This window comes from Punica granatum, chromosome 1 (genome assembly GCF_007655135.1).
Source record: "Punica granatum isolate Tunisia-2019 chromosome 1, ASM765513v2, whole genome shotgun sequence".
Classification (NCBI taxonomy): domain Eukaryota; kingdom Viridiplantae; phylum Streptophyta; class Magnoliopsida; order Myrtales; family Lythraceae; genus Punica; species Punica granatum.
This window is the reverse complement of record NC_045127.1, coordinates 51941526-51965631: the sequence shown is the minus strand read 5'-3', so window position 1 is coordinate 51965631 and position 24106 is coordinate 51941526. Positions and strand designations below refer to the sequence as shown.

Below are 24106 nucleotides of genomic sequence, written 5' to 3'. Positions count from 1 at the left end.
GAAGAGGCATACCATATCTTCTTAGTTTTCCTAGGCCAGTGGTTATTTGGACATAAGTTTTGTCCATAATAACTACTTTAGTACTGCAGATCCATAAGAAGGTTAGGTGTTTCTTCTTAGAAGATGTCTCGAACAATGGATTGAGGACCACTCTCTTGAAAATTTTTGTACACATAAAGCAACCTTTTAGTATGCAGAATATTATAATGTGCATCAGCTCAGTAGTGTCCATTACCAACCCAGCGCACCTTAGCCCCTCTTCCCCGTAATGACGCAACTGATTTTTGTAGTTGAGGCCAGCAAAAATAACACGAAAACCTATCTAATTATCTTCCTTGGTAGCTGCCTGACAACAGTTTCCTAGCTAGCTGCCCATTTTGCATTCCTTCTTCATCCAGGATATATAGGTTATAATTACCGGCATTGCAACTGATGAACTGATACCGAAGGCAAAGATCGTTTTCTTGGGATATATAAATAAGATAAGTTGTTAGTAAGAAAAAAGGATTGCTCATAATGCTTTAAAACCACCACTTTGTGATTGCCTTGTGGGAGATGATTAATTTAATAATGTAAGTGAAACCCAGGCCATAGAAAGGGCATATATGAGACTGCCCTCAAATAGCAAAAGAAGGCATTATTTGTACAAAGGAATTAGCGCACAAGCAACCCAAATTTGCATCCACAACTTTCTTATGGAGGGAAGTTCACAGCCACTCCTTTCTCATCAGCCTCCTCTGATAGGGTAAAAGAGCAGATAAGGAAACAAAAAAAAAAGAGTTGGCCTTCCCCCTCATTTCTTTTGCTTTAACCCAAAGATACACAAGGTTATGAACAGGATGGTAGTAGATGATGATATCAAGATCCCTTCATGAAGTTGCTGACTGGAATGGAAGAGGGTCAATCGGTCACGACACTTACAAAATCGTTGTCTACTAAATTCCATCTGTAGTATCCTTGCCCGACACATTATGATAAACTCTCTTGCTTTGATTATCCACATTTTATCATGTAGAATATATTAGGGTGTCTAGGAATGACAAATTTCTCTTTTGATAACTCGAAAAGAAATTCGATGCATCACGATTTGTCCTTTGCTCTCCTCCATTACTTGCCCATCCATCCCATACTCCAAGCCCCCTAGCTCCCACTATGACTGACCTCCATGTGCTACTTTGACTATAGAATAGATCTCAAACCTAATAGAAATGGAACACACACATTTTGCTTAAAGAGGATTCAAAGCAAAAGAAGGGGGACACGACAATCGACATGCCCTCCCTCTTTTACATTGTCTCTCTCTCTGTTGCGGCATGTCTGTCTAATTATGAATTAATTGCATATTTTGCAAGAAAATGCTTGTTAGTTCTGCAATTATTTGGTCAGGGAACATCCCAAAACAGGAGTTGCAACTAGAGAAAAAAACTAGTTGCCAAGGGAAAACTCGAGATCTCTCGTGAAAAATCACAGCACCTTGAGCGTTTATTTGGGGTATGCCAATGTTATGGATTGAACGTTAATGTAAGCCTCACGATGTAATAATAGTTCTAGCCCTTTTAAAGCTGTCTCCCCATACAATTAACCTCAAGCCTAGCCAATCAATTATCTGATGCTCTTCCTTTCAACTATAGGAATATGTATGTTGGCCATAACTTAACAATTCTCATTGCTCATTCGTGTAAAGGTTGAATGACCATGGTCGAGGGAACATCTGTTAGATCAATGAGCACCTTTTATCAGTCTAACAAATCGCCGGGACATATCTTGAACAGTTATGCATCTTCATCATCTCCTTCAGTTATCGACCAAAAATGAAAATCTAATTCTCTATCGGAGATGATAAACGTACAAGTACCCTCCTCTACATGCTAATTTGTTGCTCATTGCCAGGGCTAGTAAGCTCCGAGATGACCCAATGGGGCTAACTTTTCGGTTTAAAGTAGAAAATTTGCTTTGATATCAGGTTTTAATTTTATTTAAGATGATGGGATCGGGTTAATGCTTGGCCGGTGCAACTGTATCAATCTATCAATATGCTTATTTACTTGAGTACATATATAATGTATGTATAGTTTGAGCGTCACTTTATCCCAATAATTTTTAATTCCTTCAACCACCGTCGAGCAGCCAGAAGAATATTCGCGTTAAAGGTTGACCACTGCACAGATTGGTCTTGTCCTTTTCGAAGAGCCGGGTGTCTAGATTCATTCCGATTTTAACTCACAACAGCCCAATTAAGAGTGCGTTTGGATTTAGAGTTGAGTTGAGTTTTGATTTTAATTGGTTTGTAATGATTGTATTGTTGAATTATGAGAAAAAGTGTGAAAAAGTAATAAATAATTGAGAGAAAGTAATGATTGTGTTGTTAAATTGTGAAAAAGTAATGAATAATTGAAAAAATTTAATATTAAAAATTGAATTGAATGGTTAAAAAAATTTAAAAAATGAAAAAAACATAATAAATTGTGATGTTGAATTGAAGATAAGTAGAATTGAGTTGAATTGAGTTAAACAATTTTTAAAAAACAAACACACCACACACTTCAATTAATCATTAATCAACTTCGATCCAACGGGTATTGGTTCCAAATGATATTCAAGAAAGCGACCGGATTTTATCGTAAGCACAAACAATTTCGGATAAAACCGACATATTTCTAGTGACATTATCGATCCATATGTAGTTGTAACCTGACACAAGTTGCAAGTACACATCGAAAGTTTGGATCGTCATGGCACTTATTCCAAGGAATTTCAACTAAAGAAAATCACGGCCCAACACTTCGATTCAAAGATTTCATGTGTAGGGTTCGATTCAACCCGAGTCAGTCACTTGGGCAACTAGCTGACGTCCCATACTGATGTCTCATTGCAGTTGATTATCGTTAGAAAGCAGAACCAGAGAACATTCTGAACCGCACAGAAATCAGAGTGAGTGCATTTCAGAGGTCATAAAAAGGTCATTTCAACAGACAGTCCAGATACGTACTTAGGTTACTCAATGTATGGGATTCATAGATACAGAATAACTTAGCGCTACACATTGGACACAAACATACATCATAGGACAGACCAACATTCAACAATGGGACGACAACAGTCTTTGAGAACTATGCTGCTTCGAGCTGAATCACAACCCGAGGAAAGGGCACTGCTTCCTCGCGTGTTCTGGGATCAGTTTCATTAAGACATCCACCGGTAATCCCTTCAATTCTGATTGAAGAGACAACCCAGTAAGTATCCTGACCAAGATGGAGCAATACTACAGAAAGAGATATAAGACAAGACGTTATCTCGTACCGTGAGATTTGAAGTTGAATAGCGGCGGAAGGAATCTTCCATTGGGCAGCCTCGTGTTAGGATCACGAAGCTCGTCAAAGAAGGGATGGATTAAGGCATCCAACTACAACAGAAGTAAAATCATTGGTAAATATGTCAAGGAAATAGGCCGTTCTATGTGTGTGATAAGTTAACTACAGATACTCACAGCTGAGCACCGTAGGTTTGGTGAATACTGCAGCAACCTTGAAACCAAGTCAACTGCTTCTGGAGGCATCCGCTTGTGGAATATCTAATCATAAATCAAAGAAAAATCATATACATAGCTATGACAAAGAAGAAACAATAATTACTAACAATGCTGCCATTTTTTTTAATCTGTATAACCTTATGCCATGGATGGGCCTTTATTTGAGGGAATTTAAACTCTGTATAGTTGGGGTTCATGCACTTGATTTCCTCCCTGGTTGGAGTGCCCAAAACCTGTGAACACATCAGTTGATTTCCACAATGTAAACTCATGAGACGAGAAGAATGATTTTGTCCTTTGGTCTATGCTAAAGGAGAAATTCCCACTTTGCAGTAAACATCCACCGATTAGACTAAATCACATTGACTAATGGAAAATTTTGATGCTTATCTAATTCACCTTGATGATCTCCACGAGCTGGTCCACTCCACTCTCACCAGGAAACAGAGGCTGAAAATGACAACAAAGATCAAGATGAATTAGTAGATGAAAAGTAAATCCATATCAAGCCGAGGGAAAAAAAGATATACGTATGAAATAAAAACAAGAGAAAGACTGCATTACATGTCCGAGAAGTAGCTCAGCAAGAACACAGCCAGCAGACCAGATATCAATAGCTGTAGTGTATTCAGTTGCTCCGAAGATAAGCTCAGGAGCCCTATAGTACCTCGAGCAAATGTAAGAAATATTTGGCTCCCCTTTCACCTAACAGAGGATAATGTAAGAATTAGACTCACAAACTCAAAGTGATTTCATATGAAAGATTGGTAGGATGATAGTACGAGAACATACCAATACTTTTGCACTTCCAAAATCACAGAGCTTGACCTGGTGAGTATGTGGATTAACCTGATGAAGCGCAAAGGATGAGCTCAAGATGAATAACATTATGAATAATGTTCTTGAAAAGGTATAAAATACTGATAACACGCAATCAAATTCCAATTGAACCTATAACCATTATCAACTCACCAAAAGGTTTTGAGGCTTAATGTCCCGGTGACACACGCCAATACTGAGATGAATATAAGACAATGCCCTGAAGATCTAGCATGCACAAGGAAAGCAACATAAGCCAAAGAGATTAACTTATGAAAGCAACATAACTAAGAATGACATAGGCAAAAGACTAAGAAACTATTTTCCAAGTATTCTTCCTCAGACAGCACAGACCTGATACGCATAGAGCTTCACATAGATAAGCGGCATCCTTTGGTTCAACTTGTTGTAGTGCTTGATCACACGGTGCACAGTTTCAGGAACATACTCCAGTACTAGATTAAGGTACAGCTCATCTTTTTCACTCGCCGAGAAGAAACAATGCTTCAAAGAGACTACATTTGGGTGATCTAGAAGACGCATGATCTGCAGCTCTCGATTCTTGTACCTCTTGTCTTGCAGGACCTTCTTTATAGCTACAGCTTCACCATTCTCTAGGCACTTAGCCTGGAGGAAAATAAGCGATATAGATGAGCCTTTTCTTTATCAAGTAAAAATATGTATAGAAATGGGATTACAGCTTATACTCAAATTACTCTTAAACACAAAAAACTGACACGAACCTGATACACAACTCCGAATGATCCACGTCCCACTGCACGCTCGGCAATGTAGCTTATTGTCTGAAAATAATAGGACCGAATATTCAAACCACTTAACACATAAATGAAAGAACTTTCTCATGATAAAGGACAAAACTATAGGCAAACTCATGCCAAAGAAGAAAATCACATAGTTTTTTTTTTTGGGCTAACCCAGGGTGTCCAGGTTTCACCCGACTAATCCCCGGGACTCTGTGAACCCCCGACGGCGCACAGAGCAAGTAATCACACCAAAGGCGCTCCAGTGGCCCCAAGGGGATTTGAACCCGGGATCGGGTGCAAGTTTAGGCACACCTTAACCACTAGGCCAAACCCCTTGAGGTTACTCATTAAAAAAAAAAAAACAGCAATGTACCTGTTTCGGCTGGCCATTTCTGCCCCCAATAGTTGTAACTATTATATGGCCTGTCTCTGTTGCATTTCCATCAACAACTGTTGCCTCCACCTCCTAGAAATTTAGTGGCGCAAAAATTGGCAGAGCTCAGAACAAGAGTAAGGCAAAGAAAAAAGTTAAAACCAAGTCTACTGAAAAAGAGTGAAATGATAACTGAGTTGCTGAACTGAGAGTTTGCACATACCTTATCATCCCTAATTTTCATATCATTCATCTCATCAGGCAAAGTATCAGCAGCAACGGCATGGCCACTGGGTTCTCTCAAACCAGATGTGGGTGGCATACCTACTGATGCCATTAGATCCCAAAATGTTCTCTTATGCTCTAAGTTCTCTCACCTTTGAAGATCATTTACCTACCATATCAGATGATCAAAAGCAAAATTATCCCATGCCATAATAATCCAGCACTCTTCAAAGAATAGGAGGCAAATAATCTTTTTGTCCACCTCAACCAGTTAAGCAGAAAAGCAACAGCAAAACTTATCAATTTAAGCAACTTAACCTTATATATAAACACACAATTTCACCCCAATTAATAATAAATTATATATTTCATTTTCATACAATACAACCGATGTTGTAAAAGATTCTTACATTCTGCAGGCTATAGAGAAGCAGATCCTATAATAAGGACAATCAACTATTCATAACACATCGACGTCAACAAGCGCTTCCTAAACTGTTTCAATTGGCAGCATAGGCTTATGATCACAATTTATCCTATAACTCATTGACGCCAACGGATGCTCCCAGTAATTGTATCGCCTAACAGCATAAGCTTGCTGTTGCAAGTTTAACATTCTATAAATATAAACTTTTTATCAAGCTGATCAAATGTAGTCGAGCCTAGTACATAAGCCTAATGGTGAGTTCCAAGCAACAAGAAAAAGGTGAACAGAAGCTGTGTGTATGCTGCTAGCCACATTTAGCATAATATGTGACACATCCTACACATGAGGCGCTGAGCCGTCAAGTTATTAACTCAGCAGATGACCTCACTGACCTATTTGTGGCATTTCGGAGGCACTTAACCATTGCCTCTAAAGTAGATATGACTATCAATTTAAGGATCTGTCCAATGATATCCAGTGATTCAATTAAACTCGACATCCACCCTTACCACTTATAAGGGATGCACATTTAGAAGCAAATATACCAAACAACATCTATCCATCTATCTTCAAAGAAGCCCTCTAATAAAGGACAACTGCACCGCTAATATAGGTCTCAGAAGACTCAAAAAGGATAGTAGCCATGTGATAGCTCGCCAAAGCTAAACCTACTAAAACAGAGACTTGACTCTTTGATAGGAGCAACGTGGAGTCAAACCCAAGACCAAGCAACAGAACCATTCTATATCAAGCTTCAGAGACGAGCCACGAACCAATGAATAATCCTCCAAATCACACAAAGAGGTAGAAAGGAGAAAACAGGGGAGAACAAAAAACAAAAAAGTGCTAAGCTCCAAAGAGATCGACTCAGAGCTTTATACTCTTCTTCCTTGACAAAATAATTGCAGAGATATGGGTAGAAAATATTTGCCATACAAGTCCAACTTTCGAGTCCACTATTCTTTCACAAATCACTATATATGAATTTCTCAATAGCAGCAAAGGTTTTACTTTTCCTTTTTCAACACTCCAGACATAAGAGAAGAACGGTTAAACATGAAAATTGATAAACATGAAAGGAAAAAGAATGGATCAGCATAGCTAAAGATGAAAACTTCAGAGCAAAATAAGGAAATTCCGGAAGCTGCAAGAACACAAAGGCAAATTTAAACTACAATAGGCCGACAAAGGCAAAGACAATTTTTCCAAAAGGAGAAAATCAGCAGGAACAACCACGAACCATCCCAAGAACATCAAACCCAAAACTCCCAAGAAGGAAAAGAAGAAAATTTACGGGAAAGCAACAAAAACCAAGAAAGGGGGAGGGAAAAACACCCTCAGGACGCCAAGATCAAACCAAGAAACAAGGAAAATGGCGAATCGACGAGATCCATACACAGCGCACGGAAACCTAGCCCCCCAGTAAGAAAGCCCAGAACCCAGAAAACGAAAAGCGCCGACGAATAGAGAAAATGAAACTGCCACGAGCGATAATCAAGCAAATCGGAGGAGGTAGCCATACCGATCGGATCAGAAAGATGTCGGCGGCGTGACACGGCGGCAAAACGGCTCCGTCCAGGGGGGGTTGGCCGGGTGGGGTTGGAATCAAGAGGCGTGAAAGCGAGGGAAGGAGATGAGGGGTGAAAGCGGATCCATTGCGCCTTTTTTTTTTTCTTTTGTTGTTTTTTTTTTGGGGGGGGGGGGGGGGGGGGGGGGGGGGGGGGGGGGGGGGGGGGAGGTTGGGGTGGTGGAGTTTTTGTCTTTCTGCGTTTCGTTTGTTTGTTCGAAGTGTTTCTGTTCTTTTTAGCCTTTCTTGTTTTGTGGTGTTATAATGCGCTGGTAACAGTCGATGGAAGAGGAAGAGGAAGGGAAGAACCCTAATTAAAATTAAATTTAAAAATAAAAAAAAAATGAAAATGAGAAAATGAAAATCAGGGAGCTTTGCTTTCTTTCTTTCTCCCATTTTTATGAAATTTCCTTTTGTTCTGTTTGAAACGAAATTATTTCATCTTATTTGTTTGACCGTTTAAACCTTATCTGTATATTGATTTTTGTTTGAAAAAGTCTTTTCGTGATTCCGCCATCGGTACGCAATGTTCGCGTTGTTCGCGTTGTGCTTTGAAATTTTATATTATAGGTAATTACCGTTTACTGATAAGACAATTTATTATCTGTGTTTAAATTTACAAGTACTTTAACTGAAAAAAAAAAGAGAGATAATTACATATAGAAGGAAGGAGGATTTTGGCAATTGATGCGTATCGTGAGGTATCATCCGTCCATGTTGATGCAAAATAATTAGCGCCGTCGTCTCTCGTTCTTTTAACTTTTGCTCCAAAAAAGGAAAAAAAAAAGAAGAGAAAATCAAATAATTATAAAATGATTTGCATGAGCTGAAATATAAAATATAAGTTAATTATTATGGTGATATCACCATCCATTATTCATCTCATCACGATTGTTGAATTTTCATTTTTGAAAAGATATTTAATACTTGTGGATCATTCCGTGTCACCGTATACTTTCACTTACATGATAAAACTAAACATAGAAAGTTTTATCTATTCAGACAAGATGATATGTCACGAGTGTCGATTGTCATCCTTAGCAGGCATTTTCATCTGATCAGCTCCTGTTGTTGCGCATATCCTAATCTCTACAGCTAATTATTCATTCTTGTTTATTAACTTATTGCTTCATGATAAGAGGAAGAGTGTATAAGACTATATATGCTCTAATTATATATAAGACAATACGTAAGACGAGACGGTGTCTTGCTCAATTATTATGTTATAATTAATTCAGTGTCTTTTTTTTTTTTCCTTTTTTGATGGTCCGGGCGCAATGAATAATTTATGTGTGATTCTTTTCATCAGATATCATTCCTATCAATATATCATAAGTACCAAATTATTTGCCGTTTATATCTTTTAATAAGTGAATCTAATAAATGTTTTTCTTCCATACAAAGTATATACCTTTTTTTTTTGGGGGGGTAGGAGAACAAAGTATATACTTTGAAATGAGCTGGAGCTGTTGCTTATAATCCTTAGATTCGGGTACTCGTTCGCAGTAATTATTGGGGGCGATTGAATTGGCTGCGACACATGCGATGTGACCGAACCTCATGTGAGAGTCAAATGTTGCATTTCCAAGAAAGTTACAAGATGCAGACCTTGTTATATATAAGATGTCTTATAAGGCCGGGTGGATGCGGATCAACCAAATGGAGACTATCATAGCTCTGAGTCAAAAAAAAAAAAGGAGGAGAGAGAGAGAGAGAGAGAGAGAGAGAGAGAGAGAGAGAGAGATGGAGGCTACTGGCCATAGTAGAGGAAATTGATGAAAATGATGGGCTCAATGTACAAAATTTTCTATTAGAACATTGAATCCAATCAAAAGGAAATCATAAAGAAATTGATGCTGTCGTTCACAAAAGGGCCCCCCCACCTTTATACAAAACAGATGATAGACTTTGATCAAGTGTGTGTGTGGTCTATAGACTATGTACACACCACCATAAATATATATATATATATATATAGACACATGTATGTGTGGCTTAGCAAATAGAAGACAAAGTAGAGTGTGATGTAATGGTAAATAAATGAACAATTAATTAATTAATTAAATTGGTAAAAATTGATCAAATGAGTGATGATGAGAGAGTCTATCTAATGTTAATACATAGATAGTGATTGATGCGAACACCAGCACGGTGGTCTAGTGATTAAATTCTAATCGTTTCACTTGAATATCACAAGTTCGAACCTCACTGATGACGTAGAGTTATAATATTTAATTTAGTGAACCTTTAACTTAATTCACTAGTGTGTTGGTGGGTTACGGTGACCAAGTTGGGCTAAGTCTCAGCGAGTTATGACGAAAAAAACATTCCATGGTAGCGAGGTTCCTTTAGTAGGGATAGCCACATGGGGCTAATAGTCCGACCTAAAAAGAGTGATTGACGTGTATTGGTAACTGAAACCATCATCTTCTTGATCCCTCCATACTGATACTGTGCTCTCTCATTCATTTTCTCTGTGTTCCATAGTTGACTTCTATTCCATTTGCATGGCATGGGACACAGCTCTGAAATAGGTCCTATGCATACCCTTCTCTGGGATGACTCTGAGAAATCCGTAGCCCATCGACATCGTCGGAGCTCAGAACTATGGTCCAAGATCGAGCAAATACATGGCACTCAAGCAGATACCGCTAACAATCCGACGCTGATCGATCGTTAACTCATATATCCTCTATCTGATACCAAGAGTTTTGATTCTTACTATTTGACTTCCTACTAATAGCGAAATTTATTGTGGCTACGAAGAGGCGGCTTCGTCTCGGCCTTCATCCCCATCCCGGTTAGCGGAGATCAAAACGGTTCTCATGTCGGGCGGGCCCAAGGCCCAGCCCATTAATTAAGCTGGAGGGAGCCGTTAAAGGGGGCCCCAAAGTGTCAAATCAGACAGTTACAGTGCGTTTGATTTCAGAGTTAAAATTTTAAATTTGTAACTTTGATTTTAATTGTCGAAAAAGAAAAAATAATGTAGGACCTGTGAACCCCATCAGTTTTGTTGTGTAGTGTATTGGGTAGTGTATGAGATTGTATATTGAATAATATATGAGGCTCACCAATTTGACTTTGGAAAAGTATGTTTTGTTTTATAGTGTATTGAGTTAAAATTAAAGTTAAAGTTAAAATTTTAAACCGCGACTCCGAAACCAAACGGAGCGCTAGCAGTTCTGGAATCGGTTGTTGATGAAACTTAACAATACATGGCCCAAAATGAACAAGTTTTTGTGGTTCTCTCAAGTCCTCGGCCGTCTCCTCCTTTTATGGTTTATTACTAATTGAGGTTTTTTCTTTTTTTCTTTTTTTTTTTCAGAATGAATTGGTTTGATATCGATGTGGAAAATGTGATCCTGCGAGCACATAGACATCCGTTTACCAGTTGAAGAGAACTGTATATTCACGTATTGTACGTATTATATTCTCAGTACATCAATATATAAAATGTATAAGATCAATGAATGCGAGAAAATCGCACTAGATGGAATTACATGCATGATTTTATTTCGGTTGAAAGGAGGCATGGAGTTTGCTTCTTTGCTCATCTCAGCGGAGCTGGGACCGGAGATTTTTCCGCATTTTATAATGTGCTTTGTTTACTGGCTTTCACATTAATTTTAATGATCTAGCTAGAAAGGGTAATATAATAATACCTGAAAAGAGCCCTTATATATATAAATATAAATTATTATATACATTACAAAATGGCATTTGGGGCATGAAGCATGCATGACTACATTTCTTAAAGATCCCATCGGGTTCATTTCGAATTTGTATCGTTTAAATGCTTCTGATATGTAGATAAATTACGATTTATTTGGTTAATTAAAGCTCATAAGGGCCCTTGGACCCATCGAAGATGCCCAAACGATTTCCATTTAACATCATCTTTTTCATTCATATGAACGTCCTCCACTCGATCTCCCTCTCATGCTCTCGTTCGTACAAGTTCTCCTCCCTCCGAGGTCAGACCGTTGTCACCATCTGCTCGTCGTCGAGCTTCTCTTCCCCACCAATAGCTGACTGTCAGACTCAGCTCCGTCGATCTGGACTCCTCCCGAGGTCTCTGCCTCGTCATCACCGAGCCACAGCAGCCGCGGCTGCTACCTTCTCCGCTCACGACATAGCTCGACACTGAGGTTCGACCCTTCCTCTCGGCTAGCCCTAGCCGAGCTTCTTTCAAGCCTCCTGGAGCTCCTCCCTCACGGTCAGCCATCTCTCGATCTCGACTCGACCCGACCCTCCTCTGCACACAGCCACCACCGGCTTCTCCTACGACCTCAACCAGGCCTTCTTCTCTCTCCTCAGCTCCTCCGACTCTCAGTGATTGTCAATCCGCAGCTCCAGTCTTCTCGGATTCAAGCTAGGTCCACCTCATAATAATGTGTAGGTGTTCATCCTTGTCTTTCCTTTGCCAGGCAACAGACTGCTTCCTATGCAATGTGGTTGTCGCTGCTACAGCTTCTTAATTGTTAATACAAGATATGTTGCTCCAAGAATGTGGGCAATCAATTTTAGACCTCTTCTATGGATGCTATCCCCTCGAACTTCAATGCTGGTGTTTGGTTTGCCCTTGGAATCATGCTCTTGAGCTTTGCTATAAGTATGCACTTTTTGTTATTCCTTCCCTTCTTTAACCTCCTTGCCCGTTGCATATACTCTCGGGCGTGAGCAAGACGGAGACCAAGGAAAATCATAGATGAAAAAAGAACCAGCATGGACGTCCGAAATGAGGATCCAAGGAGCCTTACATATTCATTGCTTGATATCTTCTTCTCTCAACCAAACACGTTAATCCCGGAACTTGATTGATTCCACACCATACCTAGACTCAAAGAAGAGCGGAGGACGCATCACAAAGATTTCCAATGATACTCAGATAAGCAATTTCCTCATCATCCTTGCCATTCCAAGTTGTCTGATAAAAACGTTGCTATGTGCTTGCGTCAATGGAACATGCAACTATTGATTTCCAGAGACCCTAAGGATGTGATAATTTTGAGCTTTCCTTATGGTCTCACTCGTACTGGAGAAGAATATTGAGGCGTCATTCTCTGATTATAGAGTTGTCTCCCCATAGGATTTTCTACAAGCAATTGATCGCGAAAAACAAATATGAGGTCAACTCGTTATTATCATGACATGCATACACCATGATAAATGCTTGGTGCAAATTAGCCTTGTCGAATCTTGCGGGTCATATCCTGCTCAATTATGGAAATGGTTCACATCGGAGATTTCTGATATTTATTATGCATCAAAATACACTAAAAAAAATCAACTGAAAAAAAAAAAAACTAAAAAATGCAGGATCATTAATTACAGCATTATATGCGCTCCTACCTCCCCAAAAGACCACACCGAAGATAACGAGCTCGAGTAACCTCGCTCTTTCACTCCGTCTCCACAAGCTCCAGTAACCTCACCGATGGACGTCGACTAAAGACAACGGGCACGAGTAACTCCTCCCTCCCACTCCGTCCCTATAGGCTCAAGTAACCTCGCCTATGGACGTCAACCGAAGACAACAAGCTCGAGTCACCTCGCCCTGTCACTCCATCCCCACATACTCGAGTAATCTCGCCTATGGACATCGACCGAAGACAACGGGCTCAAGTAACCTCACCCTATCACTCTGTCCCCATAGGCTCGAGTAACCTCGTCTATGGATGTCGATCGCGGACAACGGGATCGAGTAACCTCGCCCTCTCACTCCGTGCTCGAGTAACCTCGCTCTATCATTCCATCCCCACGGGCTCGAGTAACCTCGTTTATAGAGGTCGACCGAAGACAACGGGCTCGAGTAATTTCGCCCTCTTATGCTATCCCCACAGGCTTGAGTAACATCACCTATGGACGTCAACAGCAGAAAACGGGCTCGAGTAACCTCAACCTCTCACTCTTTTCCCACAGGCTAGAGTAACCTCGCCTATGGACATTGACCGAAGACGACGGGCTCGAGTAATTTCACCCTCTTATACCGTCGCCACAGGATGGAATAACCTTGTTTATGAATGTCGACCGAAAAGAAGGGGCTCGACTATTCTCACCCTATTACTTTGTCCTAACAGGCTCGAGTATCCTCACCTGGGACTTCAACCGACTACAACGAGCTCGAGTAACTTCACCCTCTCATGCAATCCTCACAGGCTCGAGTAACCTCGCCAATGAACATTAGCCGAAGATAATGGGCTCGAATATCATCGCCCTTTTACTCAGTGCCAAACATGCTCGAGTATCCTAGCCTAGGGCTTCAATTGACGGGCTTGAGTGACCTCCACTCCCTCACACTCAGTCCCAACAGGCTTTGGGGCTCAAGTAACCTCGCCCTCTCGCTCCGTCCTTACAGACTCGACAAATGAAACATGACTCGGATATTGACACCGCTTACGGGCTCGAGCATCCTTGCCCTTTGACTTCGTCCCCATAGGCTCGAATAACCTCACTCCTAACCTCAACTATTCCGATGCGAACTCGAGCAACACTTGCCTCGGACGCTGGCCATCAATTTAAGGATCTATCCAATGATATCCAGTGATTCAATTAAACTCGATATCCACCCTTACCACTTATAAGGAATGCACATTTAGAAGCAAATATACCAAACAACATCTATCCATCTATCTTCAAAGAAGCCCTCTAATAAAGGACAACTTCACCGCTAATATAGGTCTCAGAAGACTCCAAAAGGATAGTAGCCATGTGATAGTATCACTTGCCTTGGACGTTGGCCCTGCTGATGGGCTCGGGCAGCCTTTCGTCTCATAGGATCGAGTGACATTGCCTCAAACATCGACACCATCTACGGGCTCGAGTGACCTCACCCTCCAACTCCGTCCCGCAGGCTCGAGCGATCCTGCCTCGGATGCAAACACCATCACGGGCTCGAGTGATCTCTCTCTCCAATTTTGTCATGCAAGCTCGTGCGACCTCCCCTCTGATGTGTCTACAGGCTCAAGCATCCTTGCCCTCCTCACTATGTCCCTAAAAGCTCGAGTTCCCCCACCTCGGATGTTGACCCGGCTTATGGGCTCAATTAATCCTAGCCTGACACCAAAGGCTCCCAACAAGCTTGAATAACCTCACCTCAGGCATTCACTGACTAAGGGCTCAAGAGCTGCATACGTTGTGCTAGAAACATCCCCACAATACACTGGGGGCAAGTGCCATATCCCAACTTCGGCCACAAAAGGTTGTTTTCGTGTCGGCACCAGGCTTCCCCGAAATCGAAGGGCAAGTGATATTTGGATAAATTACGGTCCATTTAGTTAATTAAAGCCCATGTGGGCCCTAGAGCCCATTGAATAAGCCCAAACAATTTTCACATACATCAACTTCTTCATCTTTGCCTATATAATAAAATTTCCAAGGTAAATTTAAACAAACTCACTCTCTCTCGAAGACTCCCCCTATCACTCCTGTAACTGGAATAAAGGAGAAACCTCTCGGGCACCAACCTGAGAGCCCTTCTTGCAGGTCTTGGAGCGATGATCGGACCCGTGAATCCTTTATGATGGGGAGAGAATTCCGACCCGAATATTTTTCCCACATCAGCTTTCATCTTTTTATTTCGAGCATAGCGCATATCTGTTTGTAGTATAACAAATATGAACAGAATCCATGAGAATTTGAGTTCACAAATAATAAAGGGATTTAATTGTATACGATATAATTTTTTTTTGGTCAATAACAATGTGATGCAACTAGATGATCAACTAAACTCATACATGATATTAATTAACTATGGTGGTTTTAAAAGCATCAATCAAAGCACAAAACTTCAAGGCAAAATTAATAATTGACCGATTATATTATATACTTGATGAAATTTACTTTTCTATAAATTGAAAGGAAAGGAAACGGAGACCTACATAAGACGACATACTTTAATAACAATATAATGAGGCAGGAGTTACCACCAAATAATGAAATTTATAATAAAAATTAATAAAATAGGTTAATCATTTTTGCGGTTAAGTGACATGTTGGCATGATATGTTGACCAACATACCTCACGAGAAATTCTATGATATAATCATTAAAATTGATGATATGATGCACTTAAATAATTTATTAAAATTGTTTGTTCTTAACTACTGTATTATAATTTAAATAATTTGCTTTGGAGATCTCTCCTCATATCTCACAATTAAACAACACATGAACCCAAAGGTTGAATAATTAATTAGATCAGCGTTATGAAAAGCTGCTTTTAATTTTTCTCCAAAAAAGTTATGGCAAAAACTATTATCTATCACTATAAGCGTATGTATAGTATAGATTCATATATTATGAGTACGTCCGTCGCCCTCCAACTCCTTTCATTTAGGAGAAAAAGTAGTCCGGCTGAATTTTATTATGCATTGTAATGATGAGGATATCAAGCAACACGAGGACAACAATTGACTTCGCGTAACTATAGCTCAAATATGCAACATCATGGTAATTTTATTACAGTATATGGGGACTATACATGGGAGTTGATATAATTTATTCTCGATCCAGGAAGAATCCCGTATGGTTCCTTTTCTTTTTGTAGCCTCTAATTTCTCTATCGACGAAGATTACTCGCAGCTATTTCGTATTCTAAGTTATGGCATCCTAAAGCAAGTGACTAAATGGCAATTTATTTATTCCACTCAAATTTTGTTGTAATAAACCATAATCATCACCTTACTAATTAAAGTTTATTTAACAAAACCCCGTTCACTTACCGAAAAAAGTTTATTTGACAAAAGAAATGCAAGAAACGTCACCAATATTTGTCGTTTGTGCGCATCTTTATTGAAACGCATAAATGAGCTTGATTACTGCATAGTTAATTCATCCCACTATAAAAAGTTAACGGAATATCTTATCATAGCGAGAAGCTTTTGTATAAAGCGATGCGATATATTTCTTTTCTCTGAGATAAATAATATGATTTTTTTTAATACTCACGAAATAGTCTTAACTTATTATCCGAACATGATTCAAATGATTATCTCGGTGTGTTATACTTCTGACTATACGGTGCTTTTACTTAAGTGATGCATTAATTTAATCCGAAAGGATCACATCTCCATCCGTGAACCAATTAGGGGAAAAAAAAAACAATGTAATTTATACCCAAATTTGAAAATTTGATATATATTCTTTTTTCGATTAGAAAGATGTCATAATTTTTTTTTCGGTGATAGAAAGATGTCATAATTTGGAATATATTCTTGCAAACATAGTACGAGGTTATGATGATGTGGCTGGCCCCACTGAGGTGGGTCCCACTTTAAAAAGGTACCCTCGGGGCCGAATCTTCGTCGCGCGTTAGCCATGAACCGTCCGATTCACCGACTTCCTATAAATATCGGTGACGCCCGTGTCTCCTTCTAAACCGCCGCTTGCTTCCCTCTCCCCTGCCTCTTCCGTCCCCAATTAAGCTTCATTTTTCCCTCAAATTAAGGTTCTAGTGGTCCAACTGGTCTTAGGTTGTCTTGTGCTTCTGTTATTGCTTGTAGTTCGTTTGTTCAGAACCTGATATGGACATGGACACCTTCCTATTCACATCCGAGTCCGTGAACGAGGGCCACCCTGACAAGCTCTGCGACCAGATCTCCGACGCGGTCCTCGATGCCTGCCTCGAGCAAGACCCCGAAAGCAAAGTCGCGTGCGAGACCTGCACGAAGACCAACTTGGTCATGGTCTTTGGAGAGATCACGACTAAGGCCGACATCGACTATGAGAAGATCGTGAGGGATACTTGCCGTGACATCGGCTTCATGTCCAATGACGTGGGCCTAGATGCTGATAACTGCAAGGTCCTTGTTTATATTGAGCAGCAGAGCCCGGACATAGCCCAGGGCGTCCATGGCAACCTCACGAAGCCGCCCGAGGAGATCGGCGCAGGAGATCAGGGTCACATGTTCGGGTATGCCACTGACGAGACCCCTGAGCTCATGCCTCTAAGCCACGTCCTCGCCACCAAGCTCGGGGCCCGCCTCACTGAGGTCCGCAAGAATGGAACTTGCCCTTGGATGAGACCGGACGGGAAGACGCAAGTCACAGTCGAGTACTACAGTGACCATGGCACGATGGTCCCGGTGCGAGTCCACACCGTTCTGATCTCGACCCAGCACGATGAGACCGTCACCAACGATGAGATAGCTGCTGATCTCAAGGAGCATGTGATCAAGGCCATGATACCGGACAAGTACTTGGATGAGAAGACCATCTTCCACCTCAACCCCTCCGGTCGCTTCGTCATTGGTGGGCCCCATGGGGACGCGGGCCTCACAGGCCGGAAGATCATAGTGGATACCTACGGTGGCTGGGGGGCCCACGGCGGCGGGGCCTTCTCGGGGAAGGACCCCACTAAGGTTGACCGGAGCGGGGCCTATATAGTCAGGCAGGCTGCTAAGAGCATCGTGGCCAGCGGCGTTGCAAGGAGATGCATCGTGCAGGTGTCTTACGCCATCGGAGTTACCGAGCCACTCTCGGTGTTCGTGGACACCTATGGGACCGGTAAGATTCCTGATAAGGAGATCCTCAAGATAGTGAAGGAAAACTTCGACTTCAGGCCTGGGATGATCGCCATCAACCTGGATCTCAAGAGGGGCGGCAACAGCCGGTTCCTCAAGACAGCGGCATACGGGCATTTCGGGAGGGATGATCCGGATTTCACATGGGAGGTTGTGAAGCCCCTCAGGTGGCACCATCCCTAGCTAGGACTAGGAGTGAACCCTGAGTGACCGGTAATTTTAGTCTGATTTTGCCTAGCTTCCTTCCTTCCATGATACTACTTATACATGCGCTGGAGGGGTCTTGTAGCTTTTGTTGGCTTGCCTTGGTTTGCTGTTGTCATTGTACTTCATTTTCTATATTGGGTTTCTAGATCAATGCCAGCGATACAAACCGGTTTTATCAAACCCCATCAATAGGGTTATTGTATCTCTTTATTTCACTTCACGAATAAACGTCGGTCGCCATCACCCCATAGTCACGAGCTACCAAACCTATTCTCCTCTCTTTGGAGAGCAGTGCCCAGCGTACCTCAATTGAGCTCTTAACGACCTCACCTGAACAATGGTCAAGTTGCTAGAATTTAAAACTAATAAGTGAGATTTAGGATAAAATCGAAAAGCAACTTAAATTTAAAACTAAGAATTTTCTTTTATAGAGAATAGGATAAAAAGGATAGAAACAAAAAAAATAACGGTATATAGCCGGAAAAGGCAAAAAGGAAAAGAACAATGACTAAATCAGAAATGGCAGACAAAAGTAATGAATAAAAAAAATGAAAATGAGCCAAAGCAGAAAAGTTCACCGTAGTGAGTCTCATACGTAACAAAGTTTACATAGTAAAATTAAAACCCTTTATAATATTTCAATTTCTATTTTAGTTTTTAAAAATATCACAAAAATAAAAAATTTAAGTTTGCGTTTGGTTTTCGAATTGGACTACAATTCAACTCAACTTGACTTTGTGTAGTGATTGAAAATGCTGACAAATATATAGATTGATGAGAATATATATATATATATATGCATGTATACATAGATATAAAAGTAAACGGTGAATTTATTACTAAAAAATTGATTATGAAAATGATTAAGAATAAGCATGAGTGAGAAATTATTATTAATTTGAGAAAAACACAAAACAATAATCATTGTAGTGTTGAATTTGCAAAAGAATAACGTTGAGTTGGGTAGAGTAAAATTTTTTATTCGAAAATCAAACAAAGTAATATTTTGTGATTTTACCACGTAAATTTCGTTATACATAACCGTTACACACAAGGCTTTCTCACATGGAAGGTAGCTTAAGCCTAACACCCCACAAATAATTTGGTTAATCCCGCACCGGTCCAAGGAGGAAAGTGAAGGGGTTTATACCTGGTAAGGTTCAATAAACCATTAATTTAAACTTTTGAATTACAAATAGGTCTAAACCCGTATAAGTTCGGTCCAACAATTCATTAGTTATGGAGCATTAATATTAGCTTTGTAGGTAATCTTACTATATGTATATGGATAGATTGATTTATTAAAAACAATATAATTCACCCAAAAAACAACAGTTACTATATACAGTAAATTGATAATTAGATTGTGCATGCCCGATTCTAATTCCCACCACCAGATTCTTATTCTTCATTGCCCTCTTATCTCTCTATATCTTGGTGGCGTTGAGGTGCAGTTAGGATGTGTGCTTCTCTCTCTCTCTCTCTCTCTCTTAAATTATTAGGGACGTTCATGAACCTGACTTTTCTTGTTACTCTGAATTATTCTTATCTTTCTGAATTGCTTTATTTTCGTTGATCTCCTTCGATGGCCGGATAAGTATGAATATTTGGTTATATTACATAGTGATATGTAATTAATGGACAAAGAGAAGACCGTGGATCCCCAGTCACCACCTCCCCCATGGTCAGACCATGAATGCTCTTCGGACATTGAATACCTCATGGATTCCGATGGAGAGAAGTACGAGGTTTATTCCGATGGAACGCATGACATGACCAGCAAAGAATGGGACGAATGTTGCAGGCGGGTCGAGGAGGAGAGCGAAGTAAGAAGCCTAATTTTTGTTTAATCTCTTTAGCCTGACCATTCATTTTAATTATTCGTAATAAAATACAATGCTCGAAAACATTAAGTTTTGCCTATTATTGTCCAATTAATACAGGACTATGATGTGCAAGTATTTCCGATTGTTGCAAACTTCGGTATAATCCAACCCATGGCCCTCGACGAGAAGCAGCTACCCAAATTTATCCGTGCCGCGGCTGTCACTCTTGACAAATACAAGAAGGATAAGGTCTCATGTTATGATCCTGCTTCCTTCTTTCAGTTCTTGTCAAGCTTTAACAATTTTGATCAGGAATTTACGGGGGCATATGCGCTCGCTCGCGCACACACAAGTTAATTTTTCTGATTATTTACAGGGTACCACGGCTGCAGTTTAAGGAGGTAAAAAAATGCGCTGCAGCAGGAGGTTAGTGGCACGCTATACTATCTCACCTTTGAGGTTGTGGATCCGGACGACGAGAATCGCGTCAAAGTCTTTCAGGCGAAAGTGCTCGAATTGTTTGGAGACGATGAGTATGAGGTCGATCAGATTCGACCCAAACCTACGTACCCCTTGATTATTCATATGGTAATAACACTGAAATCGTCATATCTTTTTTTAATTTCCCCCTATTTGTACTTCTACTTAAGGAGGGATAGAGTGGATGATCATATAGCAATTCAGTAGACTTTAATTATATATTTGGTGCAATATGATAAAGTAAACAGTGCTAATTATATGTGTATGTAGTTTATATATATTCGTATTATGAGAGACTGACCAATGACATCTCCACTTAGTAGGTATGGCCTATGGGAGAATAATCCTCGTCCTCGTCCCAATAGGGAACCGAAGCGTCTCCTTCCTCACTTCCGAAGCTCAGAAGCTCGCCAGAGATAAGCCATGGCCACCGCTCTGCAAGTGACGATGAGCTCTCTAGCTCCGTCTTCATCTGCACCTTCCACCAGGAGAAGAACTCTCTGCTGCGCCGTCAACTCTAAGAACTCCGCGAAGATTCCGATTCCTCCGATAAACCCTAAGGACCCCTTCCTGTCCAAGTTAGCATCGGTCGCTGCGACCTCACCGGAAACGCTGCTCAACCGCCCCGTGAGCTCGGATACGCCGCCGTACGTGGACCTGTTCGATTCTCCGAAGCTCATGGCTACTCCTGCTCAAGTAAGCATGCTCCCCCATGCTTCGTGTATGCTGAGCTTCTTAATGAATCGCTGAGAGCTTCAATGGATATGGATGAAGTTATCCCTAGTCTTTAGTTTCCAATTTGTAGTGTTCGGTGCAGTCAGAGGAAAACTTAGCTCGGTCAACGAAGAAGTTATCACTTACAAGAAAAAGGTCTAATTTTTACGAAATCATATGATTAAGATTGGGCGCGAACCCTATTCTTCGACTAAAGCTGTTATCGATATGTTTAAGATCCATTTATATGTCTTGTTGAATCTATAAATAGGCGAGCCCGGTGTAATTCGCTGAGTCGAACCTAAAGAATATAAAGAATTTGCTAGAATGTCACACACACCAAATGGTGTGAATGTATTCTTATTTATAGTAAATGGAATGCAACAATTGTGGAAATATATCAAAGATTACACAATATCATAAATATCAAATATTCTTTGATATCCCTAATTGATTTTCTCCATATTAGGGAGAGAATCGAGGGATATGATATGGAGAAAATCAATTAGGAATATCAAAGAATATTTGATATTTATGATATTGTGTAATCTTTTATATATTTCCACAATTGTTGCATTCCATCTACTATAAATAAGAATACATTCACACCATTTGGTGTGTGTGACATTCTAGCAATATCACAATATCAATTAGGGATAGCAAAGAATATTTGCTAGAATGTCACACACACCAAATAGCATAAATGTATTTTTATTTATACTAGATGGAATGCAACAATTGTGAAAATATATCAAAGATTATAAAATATCATAAATATCAAATATTCTTTGATATTCCTAATTGATTTTCTCCATATCATATCTCTCGATTCTCTCCCTAATACTCCCCGCAAGCTTAACGGGGAGGCCGCACGTTGAGCTTGAAACTGATTTTAGCAAATGCAGTGTGAATAGAGCCTTCGTAAGAGCACCATTGAGTTGATCGGTCGTTGCCTGATGAAGTGAATTAGAAATGGCTTGGAAAAGCTTGCTTTCATGTCCTTGGCAGTGTAAAAGCCCGTGACCACAGGTAGAATAGGCTGAAAGAGGAAAAAAAATGCAATAGCCCAGTTTTAAAGGAGATTGGGCATGAAAGGTTTAGAGGGAAAGGCCAACAGAGAGAAAAGCTGTGAGCATTGGCAAAAGAGAGACTTGAGAAGACGAGACTGTGACCGGGGTTCGGGACAACCAAAAATTTAAGGAAGGTCGAGTACGACCAGTAGTAGCAGAAAAGATAACTGTCGAGATTTGGGGCGGAAGAAACGAGAGAGATTCCACAGATAAGTCTAGAGAGAGAGAGGAAGGAAAAACTCGAAATTGTGCGACTCAAATCCAATGCTAACTATCACCGCAGTAGGACAAAAGAATTTGAGGTATTCTTGTCAGTAAGCGGGAGACGGAGACAATCTGCTGGGAGGAGAGATTTATTTCAGACAATCTAAGTAGGCGAGGAAAGTGAAGCTTTCCCAGGTAAAACTGTGGAAGAAAGGTAGAGAAATTGGGGTTGACAATTGCAAAATTAAGGTTGCCGAGCGCGCCCGGTCATGGCCGGATGCGCCGGAGAACGTATTTAGCGGAAGCTTTAATCAATAGTAGCAAAATCGTCCCGCTCTAATACCATAAAGAATATAGAGAATTTGCTAGAATGTCACACACACTAAATGGTGTGAATGTATTCTTATTTATAGTATATTGAATGCAACAATTGTGGAAATATATCAAAAATTACACAATATCATAAATATCAAATATTCTTTGATATCCCTAATTGATTTTCTCCATATCATATCCCTCGATTCTCTCCCTAATAGGACCAAATAATCTACTCCGTCCCAAGTGTTTTGGCCGCTTGGCCACCACCACGTTCTATCCCTTCTCTCAACTTCTCATGTCACATACACAATTTTTTTCATTTCATATTGATCCAAATTCTTGTCAGGCAGCCTAAGCGAAGAAGTGGTTTGCTTTAACAATGCACCGGGTACCCGGTAGTAGGTCCAGTACTGCCCTTCCCTGGCTGGAGCGGAAATTTCATGGACTTGCTGGATGCTGCAACGGGCTGACTCGCCTGGCTAGCAGAACCTCCTCGAAAGCTGCCACAACTGTTGAGCCACCTCAGATGGCTCAGCTGGCATTGATGATGAACTAGCTTCTGACGGCACGGACTGTATCACGACCACTAACCATACCGCCTCTGCCACAGTATCCTCAGATGGTGGTGCATACTGTTGTTGGGGCATACTACGACCACGCCTGACAACATAACCACCCTGTTTGGCCCTGAGGAACCCACCCTCCTCGTCCACCATGGTGTGCCCTGCCCTCCTACCTGCTGCTGTTGCTGCGGAGCACAACTATATATCAAGAGGGCGCTGGGAACCAAAAGGGAGCGGTGAAAGGTGAGAGGATGAGATAGAAGATGAAGAATGCGCTGTGAAAAACTATAATAATATGAGAAGGATAAGGAAGAGATGGAACGTGTGGTGGTGGCCAAGAGGCCACAACACACGGGATTAGATTATTTGGTCCGACTCAACGAATTACCTAGGGAGAGCGTTTATTTAAAGGTTCAATAAGATTTATATAGATATCGGAAAATCTCTAAAAATATCAATTAATCTAATTGATTACTTATTCTCAAATCTTTGATTTC

General features: G+C 40.6%; 2 protein-coding genes and 1 long non-coding RNA gene across 3 annotated transcripts; 2 read left to right on the top strand and 1 right to left on the bottom strand.

Moving 5' to 3' along the window:
- Nucleotides 1-2911: 2911 nt before the first annotated feature.
- On the bottom strand, nt 2912-7842 carry LOC116187708 (shaggy-related protein kinase gamma). Its single transcript, XM_031516613.1, has 13 exons — nt 7660-7842; nt 5709-5879; nt 5486-5578; nt 5092-5151; nt 4703-4975; nt 4502-4576; nt 4322-4378; nt 4094-4234; nt 3929-3979; nt 3667-3762; nt 3488-3571; nt 3301-3403; nt 2912-3213 (listed from the first exon to the last, which is right to left on the bottom strand). Exons 2-13 carry the CDS (start codon nt 5820-5822, stop codon nt 3131-3133), a joined length of 1230 nt encoding a protein of 409 aa, XP_031372473.1. The 5' UTR covers nt 5823-5879; nt 7660-7842; the 3' UTR covers nt 2912-3130.
- A 9158-nt stretch (nt 7843-17000) lies between these two features.
- LOC116195344 (S-adenosylmethionine synthase-like) lies at nt 17001-18682 on the top strand. The gene has a single exon (XM_031524505.1). The coding sequence runs from the start codon at nt 17229-17231 to the stop codon at nt 18408-18410; it is 1182 nt and encodes a 393-aa protein (XP_031380365.1). The 5' UTR covers nt 17001-17228; the 3' UTR covers nt 18411-18682.
- Nucleotides 18683-19923: 1241 nt separating this feature from the next.
- On the top strand, nt 19924-21891 carry LOC116192489. Its single transcript, XR_004154089.1, has 4 exons — nt 19924-20260; nt 20378-20509; nt 20637-20848; nt 21064-21891. It is a non-coding gene; the product is annotated as an uncharacterized LOC116192489 (long non-coding RNA).
- The last annotated feature ends 2215 nt before the right edge of the window (nt 21892-24106 follow it).